Below are 10455 nucleotides of genomic sequence, written 5' to 3' on the forward strand. Positions count from 1 at the left end.
ATCGCCAAATCAGCACTTCACCAGTGTGGTCTTATAGTTATATTTCGACGCAGCCTCTTCTGTACCCTTCTTATTTATTTACGCCATGCGCTACGTTAGTATACATAACGCTCGGCTCCTTAGGTCCACCATTTTCATAATGTTTGTCATAAAAATAGTCACGCATTTAAATGTGAAATATTAACTTGCCTTGGGAAAGCGCCAGGGCTGGTGCGTAGAGCACGATTGCCATGTATATTAACTGCAAAGCAGAAGGACGCATCGAAGTGTCACGTAAAGCTGTCCGTTCACCGGACCCGAGCAGTGTGTGCACTTACCATTTGCAGTGAGAATGTTAGACTTCCCATGGATCGTATCACTTGGTTGAACCGTATTTCGAGGTACTGTGTGAGAAACAAACGCAAGACAAGGTGAAGTTCTGACCCATGAGAGCATCAATGTATCAACAAGTATGCGCTCGAATGGAGAACGATCGGTATAGTTATTGCATACGAAGAGGCTCGTTTAAAATAGCATAAGTCACTCTCAGTGTTCGGCATAGGCACAGTTAACGGAGATCGCGGTAAAAGCGCTTTTACTGTGAGCATCTCATATATATAGTTGAATAGTAAAAATGTGTGTAAAGTGAACTTAGAAATTTTGCTTAATGTGCCATAGCTCGATGGATCTGACCTCAAGCTCATCCTCACTGTGCCTTTGCCATATTGCCGCGAATATTTGCAGTGTTTGTTCGTTTTTCAAATCTGCCGCCACATCACTTTATCGCTTTGTTTGCGACGCAAGACGCGACTAGATTTATCTCGATTGATCGCAGCCAGGCAGAGCTGATTCTACGTTGTTCCGGAATGTTCTAGTAACTTCGCGCTCTTTATCTCGAAAGTTCGCTATCAGCTTTAAATTGAGCACGGCCGACAGCGGCCGGCATTCTGTTCGACGACCGCCGAGCACGCTTGTCGCTTCGCCGCCGCCGAGTGATTCAGTCCATTTTGGGTGCAAGTCAGCCCAATAAACAGTTTTATTTTAGAAGACCCTTTCGTCCGTCTTCATCGCTGCTTCGACTGCCGTCACCACTACGTGACAATATCGTGTCGTTAGGTATGCACAATATTTACTATCTCTTCATGTAGCCCTCATTTTTACAATCCACAGATTTAAATCATGGTTTTAGAGACCCCTGCGCCGTTGGAAGTGCAAAAATCAGACGAGAACGACCCTTTTTTAACAAAACAGGCGGCATGCCTTCGCGATATTGACAGAACTGCTGGGAATTAGGTTTCTTTAGCGTGCGGGAGCGCCGTAACGAATTCGTATAGCGTCCCTAGCGAGCATCGACCATGGAAGGCGCTGAGCGATGTGTTTCCGTAGTTGGGTGCAAAAGGCTTACCTCGTAGGCGCTGGTCAGCTGCAAGTGGTGGAAGACGGGCATGTAGAAGTAGGCCGCGGCGGGGATGACGAAGCAGTAGGAGACGCACATGACGACGTACTGCGTGCCCGCGACGTACATCTCGGAGGCCGTGCCCAGCAGCGTGATGGCCGACATGAAGCTGGCCAGGATGGACAGCGCCACGGGGAACACCTTCAGGCTACGGCCGCCCATGAGGAACTCGTCGGTGGACACCTTGCGCGTGCCACAGAGGGCGTAGTAAATGCCGATGGACGACGAGACCGCCAGCGTCCCGCAGAACACCAGGTAGTCCCAGACAGTGAACCGGTTCACCAGCGAGGACGTCGGCCAGGTGCTGCGGCTAGAGAGCACGAAACTCCCTGCTTGCCCCAGCACACTCCCCGAATGCAGTTACACCAGCCCCACCTCTGTAATATTTGAGCACGCTTCACCCCTCCCTGAGTACTTTGAGGCGCACGTGAGTCCTTACCGCATCCTAAGCCCGCATGACCGCCACCCACAAAAGCAGTACTCGATGAACAGCTGGTAGCGAGCCTTGTGTTGTGTTGTGTTGTGTTGTGCCATTTATCGCACAAAGGTAATCTGATCAGTACTGACCCACTGAACTGGGCCATAAAGAACGGCGGTTACGTGTTCTCTAAAACTTATCAAAAACCTCTTTTCGATGTTAATTACCGCAAGACAAAGTGGGATCAGCATGGATCGGAAATGTGTAACATTCGAAAGAATATTTTTCTTCTTGTTTTACGAAGTAAAATTTGATTTTAAAAAATAAAAGCGGAGATTTCTGCTAAAGATTACTCCCCTTCGGTGAACCCATCCTAACCACTTCCCCCCCCCCCCCCCCCCTTTCCCTTCTCATTCACTTCTGCTGAGCAGTTCTCTTGCCAGTACCCCTTCCCCTCACTAGTGAGGCTTTCACCTTCTTCTCTATTTCATTTATTCATTTGAAGAAAGGTCAGGAATGATACGTAAGCGTTGGCTCATTTCACTGCATGTAGTGACCTGTCGAACTTGAGGAACAAGTCCTATACAAAACGCCTTATGTTTTAGTTAGTCACTGTAGGCTCAGTCCATAGCTGGGCCCGAAGGATTAGGAAAATGAGATGTTATCTGTTATAAAAATAAGATTAGCTACTCTTCAATCCTCGTCGGCTGTGGTCACTGCGTCAACTCATGTAGTGTGGCTTTCATATATTGATCATATATAACAGGCAGATTAAAGTCAAGAGAATTGGCTATGATTCTGTTGTGCTCATGATGTCTGTAAGATAACGGACTGCAAGATATAAACTAAAAACGTCGGCGTCTATAGAAAAGGCGTAATTATGCGTTCTTTTTTCAGCCCGGCGTTGTTTTTTGCACGCCAAGGGAGTTTGTAGATGGTCGCGCTGTGTTGCCAAGCCGTGTGAAATTATTTATTGAAACAGCGTACGTAACAGTTTTGTCTACATCGACTTTATTAATGTCGTGAGGGAAGCAAGTAGGTTAGGGATGTATTTGCGAATAAAATAGGTAGTTCGAAAGGCAACGCCCGATTAAGAGGCGCTATTTATTCTTAAGTTGTTTGCGTTTGTTTTTCTTTTTTTTCTGAGGCCTTACTTTTAAAGAGTAGTCACAGCGTCAAACATAACTTGCATCAGCATTTTTATCTACGTCGTTCCGGTTCATGCCATCGTTAAATGAAAATTAGTTCCTTGCACTGTAGTTTATTGCGACAGCTGTGCACATTCTGCGATGACAAGATGTTGACGAAGAGCAGCGACAACATAAAAAAAAAACAATATTTGTTATGGTCATTCTTCAGCCTGAGGAATTACCAGCGAAACGTGATCGAATGAAGTGCGCTGCGCTACATTTTCTAGGTCGAACGCATTCCTTTCATCCAGTGACCCACCGCGATAGAGAAGCATTGATCAAGCATAGAAACACTTCCTCATGGAAGAACTTTGGTTATGTCGTTTTTTAACTCATGAGCTCTATCTATGAGGGCTCGCAAAATAATATACAAGCCAAACGCGCTCGCTAACAGAAAGCCGGAGGGTTGAATGTTTGTTCGGTTACGTGGACCTCGTTCATTTCGAAAACTAGGGGGTATGGTGAAGTAATTCCCAACGTTATGTCGATAAATTGTAACTAAGTCAAGGTGGCATAACTTCGCCAGGCGCTTTTCGAAGCCTTTTACTATGCCTCTCGAGGCAATTTGTATGCACCTGTTTCGAATAATGGAAGAAGAAATTTAGATGTCTCGCTCTCAGAACGTTTGTGCCGGAACTAAGCTAAATTTTACGATTCTCTCCCCCCCCCCCCCCCCCCCTTTCGTATTTCATTTCAAGGCCAGTGTAGTAAAAGGGGTCAGACAGGGCGTTGCTAATTCTGTCGCCTGTATTTTTTTTTCCTTACGAGCATTTCATCACACCGCGGTAACCGGCAAGCAGCTACATTTAGGATAGTGTCACCGCGCCTAAACACTCCGCCAGTTTCGTATTCCTTATGCCTTCCACTTACCATGGATGCCTTTATGCGTGGATGTAAAGACAAATGGTTAGTTTAATCATTACCCAACGTGTTGTATGAAAATGATCTAGCTAATGCTGTTCTATGCTGTAGAGATGATCTTGGTATGAGCCTCTCAGCGAACGCTCCCTTTTTGTTACCTGAGGCTTGCTGTTCAACATATGTATCGTAACTACATAGTCTACAATAGATGTGGCAAACAAAAACAAAGCCCTTATGAGGATTCCAAGCATCTGCAATGCACTATAGGTTTCGTGAAAGGCAACTGGCTCAAAACCAAAGCAGAAGCGATGTTGTAGAATGTCTCTCTAGAAGTTATTATTTATTTCTTTCCTATTAGATGTCTACTGCATCGCAAAGTGCCACCGCTAGCCTGTTGTGCCAGCTTCTAAGTCTTCCTAAATGCAATATTTACATTCCCCTCACGTAAACGGCAAGTTTAAAATGCGGATTCTGAGCTTGGTAAAACAAGTGCGCAAATTTCCCCGTTTCTGGCTCTGGAATGACCAAGAAAAGAAAAATCCGTGAAGAGAAAGGAATACCACTTAATAATTTAGTGTTTTCTCGTCACTTATCGCAATTTTCGCACTTTAATCACAGCAAACCACTTAAAGAAGCACCTATCTCGCAGTTATTCTTTCAGAACGTACACTGCAAATTATTTTTTTTTCTTCAGCACCCTTACTGCACGCTTACCTAGTAAAAAGTATATTGTCAAAAGTGCTACTGTAACACACACCTGCTTTCTATCGTGATGCATATTCACTAAATGTTGCTTCATTTTGCCTGCGACGCTGCGATTTTTCAATCTCAAGAATACACTGATGAATGCACTTGCAACACTTCTTTCCCCTCCCATTCTCATGCACAGTATGCCTAGTATCTAACCTTTCTACTCCCTAGCTGCCTTAGAAGGCCTCCCATGTCCACCTTGATTTAATTCGGTAATCGTCCGCAGCAGGAACCAACCACTTCTGTGCAAGCAGATCCTTCTCTCCTTGCTCTATAATACGGTGTACGAAAAGCGCGAACAATAAAGCTGGTAATTCCTGCCCTGGCCTGATTTTAATCACGTGACGCAAGCCTGAGGGAGCTATGCTGAGCAACGTTCGGCAAGTAACGTTATACTAGCCATGTCAGAGACCTCTGGAGTGGCAAAGAAATCATAGACCCCAAAGCCTTGATTGTCTGTACACTTTTGGAAGTGCTACAATGCTTTTGCCTCATGAAGACAAGAGTTACCTTGCTTCGTCTTCGTTGAAGCCAAAGGCTACGAGCGATAGAATGAAACCTGAACACGAAATGTGTTAAAGCCATGCGTCCTCGACGCGTTTCTGGCAGCGCCTCTTCATATCGCGGTGGGTGTGCCGCTCCCAACCCCAGAGCATGCACTGCACTGTGGTGGTCACTATTTCTACCGGAGGGATTTTGGTAACCTCGAAGTCGAAAACAGCTAACGTCAGGCGTGCGCCCTGCTTAAGCAATCACAATTTAGACGTGCGATAGGGCTTTGTCGCAAGTACCTTCAAGCTGCTGTGCTCACCGAGTGCCGTTGGACAGGAAGTTCCGGAAGGCAGCGTCCATCCTGTACTTGAGAGAAGGAGGACGTACCACAGGGTGAAGTGTACACAAAGGGCGAAGACCTGTAAGCAGGCGCCAGTTAGAACCTCAGCTGCGAAGCAGGACCCCTGTAGGATGTGGAAACAGGGCAGCGGAGCGAGCAGGGTCGGGGCGAGCGCATTGGTCTTTCGTCTTCTTCTGCCACGTCACGTGCAGGCAGTGTATTGCATCATGCGATAGAATGCGCTTTATCGTCGTTTGAAAGTTTGGCAGAGCAGCCGATAAACTAGTCGGAATTGAGGGAGAGAATAGAGGTCGAATTTTAGGCGTCATAAATAAAATAAACAAAAATAGTTACAGAAATTTACCTACCTAAAAAAAGCCGTTTCTGATCAGCGACCAGAATTTACTGGAAGTTGTCGAGTCAAGAGAATCTGCAGAAGTAAACTGACAGTTATTTGTATACAAATCAAACTAATGCTGTCTGCTGCTGAAGACTGTTAAACGAATTGTGATTCTTGAAAATCAAATCTTCACCCTCGCTAGACTGGGGCTTCCTTCCTCTATCTGCTCCGATTCTCCTCTCCTTCGGGGCAAGCTCCGAGGGATATGCCTTGAAACCAGTGTGCGATTTTATTTACCAATATATAATTGCATCAGGTAGATTCCTCTGCTAGAGTGAGAATTAACTGCTTTTTCAGTTCTGTTTTCTTAATATCCGTTTTTAATACAAAATTCGAGTCTAGGTCACAAAATTATACAGTTACTCCACTCCTTGCCCATGAGTGCGTTTGTATCAGCATTGCACCCTGGCCCATCCCCCGCCGTGGGTATGTGCCATTAAGCCTAAGGTAATCATCATCATCATCATCATCATCATCATCATCATCATCATCATCATCAAATCGCGAGGAGATATGGAAGTGAGACGACCAGCGTAGTTTGAAATGCAAAACGACGAGGGTATAACAATCGAATAGCATAAATAGGACGCCAAAGCCGACTAAGCGAGAAAGGGAAATGGCGCCGCCCATGTCCAACACCGAGGCTGAGGAACGATAATCAGTACTAATTGAAGATGAGCCGGTCCTGAAAGGCTAATTTAATGTGTAAGAGGCTGATATATAGCAAGAAAAATAAGATGAAAGATGTCTGGCATATGAAAAACAACATACGGAACAGGACGACAGCCTTGCGTGTCCTACTCGGGTATTACATATGTCCAGCTTGCAGGAGCACTTATGTGCCAGCATTTAGTCGACTCAGTTTTATGCGAAGCTACAGAAACAATACCTTTGTAACAGTGCAATTGAGAGTTGATGATCATAGCTGCTGGACTATAAACTTCGTTAAAGAAACAGTAGTTTTATTTCGAGTCGCCTGAATTCATCTTGCCGCTAAAGTTACAACAAACGGTCCTCAGTAAATAAAAAGCAAATATAAGAGAGATGCACGGCGTCCGCAAAGGCTGTGGTAATGAAATCAATGAATGAAAAGGAGAAAAGAAAGGCGATGCGGTCACACTGTATGCATCATAATACTGACATTCGAGCTACTTGGTAAAGCAGCTTGGATTAAACAGCGAAAAAGACGACAGGTGTCTTTGTGGTGTTGTTTTTTTTGTCCGTCGTCTTTTGCGCTGTTTTTTTTAAAGAAAATGTATCTATCGCCTAAAAAAAACTACAAAATGATCTAAGCGTGGAAGCTAACCATGACAGCTGTATGCTGCAAACTGCTAATCATTCAAGGTCGAGAAAATGAGATGCGAAAAGCTCGGAAGTTTCTAGGAAGACTAAGGAATGTTAGTCACCTACATAGCTACAGTAGGATGAAAGTTTAAACTAAAGCATATGCACGGTCATCTGTAAGAAATGATCAAAAAGAAGGCGGTCAATGCGAAAATAAAATGCGTCGTAATAAAACCAATTTCTCAACTTTTACAACCTCAACTAAGATTTGCACGTAACAACGTCTAAAGTAAATATGATGGGCAGCCACCACTAAGTGTGCCTAAATAATCATGAAATTCAATGAAGCCTACGTAAAGGGTTTCAGTTTGGTCACTTAAAAATAATATATTAGACTCAACGTACAACGTACACTCAACGTACAACGTACAATCAACGTACATCGTATATTTCGGTGGAGGCGAAATTCTAGAGGCCCGTGTACTGTGCGATGTCAGCGCACGTTAAAGACACCCTGGTGGTCGAAATTATTCGGGGCCCTTCACTACGGCGTCCCTCATAGCCTGAGTCGCTTTGGGACGTTAAACCCACTAAATCCAATCAATCAATCAATCAATCAATCAATCAATCAATCAATCAATCAATCAATCAATCAATCAATCAATCAATCAATCAATCAATCAACGTACAAAGTGACGAAAAATCGATAATACTGAGAAGTAGAAGTGCTGCGGTTAGCGATACTAACAAAATCTGAAATTATGAGATCTGAAATTAATATTGAATACCTAGCAATGCTTTAAATGGGATGGAATAAAAACGGATATGTTACAAAGACTAGTCAAAGTATGAACATCTCAAGACCAGGAAAATAAGGATTGCACTATGTAATGTCTTCGTCTAAAGCAGTGAAAGGGTCAACCTATACACCTGCAAGGAACATCAAAATAATAAGTTTGAAATGAAGTTTTAACATTAACTAAACTTCACTAAGAGAGAAGAGGACCTTCTCAGTTCAAATCGAAATAATGGAAAACTTGGAATGAATGATTAAAAAACAACCGAATAATGGTAGTGGAGAGCGGTGGAAATATAATAAAAAATGAAATTACCAGTGAATGAAATTTACTGACGTCTGTGAAGCTAAACCACCTTTGTAGTAAGGACCAGGATTGTGCAGCTCTACGCACCGTCGATAATAAGGACCGCATCACCTAATGGTAACGCTTAGTTCAAAGGAACTGTATGCCTGCTCACCACCAAGAAACTCTTCAACAGTCAAGTCTCGGAGGGTGGTGTAAGCTATTTCATAAAGAGGAATGAGGACCTTGCCAATACAAACGTGAATATTTAAAAAAATATGAAGAAATGAAAAGAGCAGATAAACACATAGTGGTGGAAGTAGGGATAATTACGAAAAATAAAGAATTGGGAAAAATATAAAAGCGAAATTAACGCTAAACGTTCCTGATATTATTAAATGGTGTGAAGTAAAAATAGCGATATAGTAAAGACAACAATTGTTATCTCACCAGCGTCGATCATAAGGACCAGATCAATTAGTGGCAACGCCTAATTCAAAGAAACTATGTACCTGGGCACCTGAAAAAACGCCTCAGTAGTGAAATCCTGAATGGTATATTAGGATGCCTATTCTTCATAAAGACAGAAATGGCTCTTCCTGACAAGCAGAATCAAGTGGGATATTTTTGTGAAATAACGAAAACAGCATAAAAACAAGGATGTGGAGGAGGGTGGGGCCATAATTGATACATAAATTGGCGAAAGATGTGCAAATGAAAAGAACAATTAATGCCCAGAAAGTTACTAAATTCAGTGAAGTAAAAATAGCGTTATTGAAAAAAAAAAACCAGGGCTATGTAGCTTTCAACAGTGTCGAAAATAACGACTGCATCAAGTCATGAATGCAGTAGAATTATGTCGTCGCGCACCTGCAAGATATTCCAAAATTAGCAAGTCCGAGATGGTGATGTAAGGAAAAAGTAGGTTTCGTAGCGAGAGGACAGGACCTTGCCTGTATATGAGAAAATATTAGCAAAATTACATGAAGGAATGACAGAGCAGAATAACGCATAGTGGCAGAAGTAGGGACAATAATGAAAAAAAAAGTTGCAAAAATGTAAAAGCCAAATTAAGACTGAATGCTCCTGAATTTAATAAATAGTGTTAAGGGAAAATAGCGTCGTATTAAAGATGCTGGTTGTGAATATCTGGACAGCATCGATCACAAGGACAAGATATAACAGCAAATCTATTTCCTAGGAACTATGGTCCTGAGAACCTGCAAGAAACACCTTATTAGTGAAATCCGGTATGATACAAGTTACGAAAGTTACGAAATTCATTGAAAGTTACGAAATTCATTGAAATAAAAATAGCGTTATTGTAAAAATCACTCCTGAAACTCTCAAGAGCGTCAAAACGACTGCGTCAGGTCATGGCTACGCCTAATACAGTAAAGCTATGTCCTAGCGTACCTGCAAGAAATTCCTGAATTAGTGAACCCCAGGGTACGTTAGGAAAACTAAGCTTCATTGAGAAAAAAGGACCTTGCCAATAAAAGCGGAAATTTTGCGGAAATTGTTTGAAGGAATAAAAACAGCTGAATAACGCACAGTGCGGGAAGTAGAGACAATAATGAAAAAAAAAAAGAATTTGCAAACATGTCATAGCGAAATTATAGCTGAAGACTCTTGAATTTAGTAAATGGTGTGAAATAAAGACAGCGATATTGTAAATACGATTGTGAACATCTCAAGAGCTCGATCATAGGGACAACATGAAATAATGGCAACGCCTAATTCAAATAAACTATGTACGTAAGCACTTGCAAAAACACCTCAATAGTAAAATCCTGAATGATATTATAAAGGTGCATATTTTTTATAAAGATAGAAAGGTCCTTCCTGACAAGCGTAAATAGGATTTTTATATTGAAATCAGCAGAAAAATAGGAAGTGCAAGAGATTGGGACCATAAAAAATGTATGAAGGATTGGAGAAAGATGCACACTTGGAATTAACAGAGAATACCCAGAAAGCTACGAAATTCAGTGGATTAAAAAATACCGTTTTAGTAAAAACCAGGGTTGTGAAACACTCAACAGCGTCGAGAAAAACAACTGTTTCAAGTCATGCCTATATCTAATACACTGAAAATATGTCCGTGCGCACGTTCAAGAAATTCCTGAATAATGAAGTCCCAGATGATGTTAAAAAAAAAAAACAAGTTTCATAACGAGTTTGTATGACTGAATGAAAGGAG

The 10455-nt window shown here is 42.4% G+C and overlaps 1 protein-coding gene across 1 annotated transcript in view; it reads right to left on the minus strand.

Annotated features, from left to right (window-relative positions):
• LOC144124346 (sodium-coupled monocarboxylate transporter 1-like) overlaps window positions 1-5857 on the minus strand; it is a 46647-nt gene extending 40790 nt beyond the window's left edge. Inside the window, exons 1-4 of the mRNA XM_077656978.1 lie at window positions 5466-5857; window positions 1385-1745; window positions 318-383; window positions 190-241 (exon numbers count right to left, since the gene is read on the minus strand). Of these exons, the coding sequence (XP_077513104.1) occupies window positions 190-241; window positions 318-383; window positions 1385-1745; window positions 5466-5506 (520 nt within the window). The 5' untranslated portion in view covers window positions 5507-5857. The remainder of the gene's footprint in view (window positions 1-189; window positions 242-317; window positions 384-1384; window positions 1746-5465) is intronic.
• Between the last annotated feature and the right edge of the window lie 4598 nt (window positions 5858-10455).

The sequence above is a fragment of the Amblyomma americanum genome, chromosome 3, assembly GCF_052857255.1.
Source record: "Amblyomma americanum isolate KBUSLIRL-KWMA chromosome 3, ASM5285725v1, whole genome shotgun sequence".
NCBI lineage: Eukaryota > Metazoa > Arthropoda > Arachnida > Ixodida > Ixodidae > Amblyomma > Amblyomma americanum.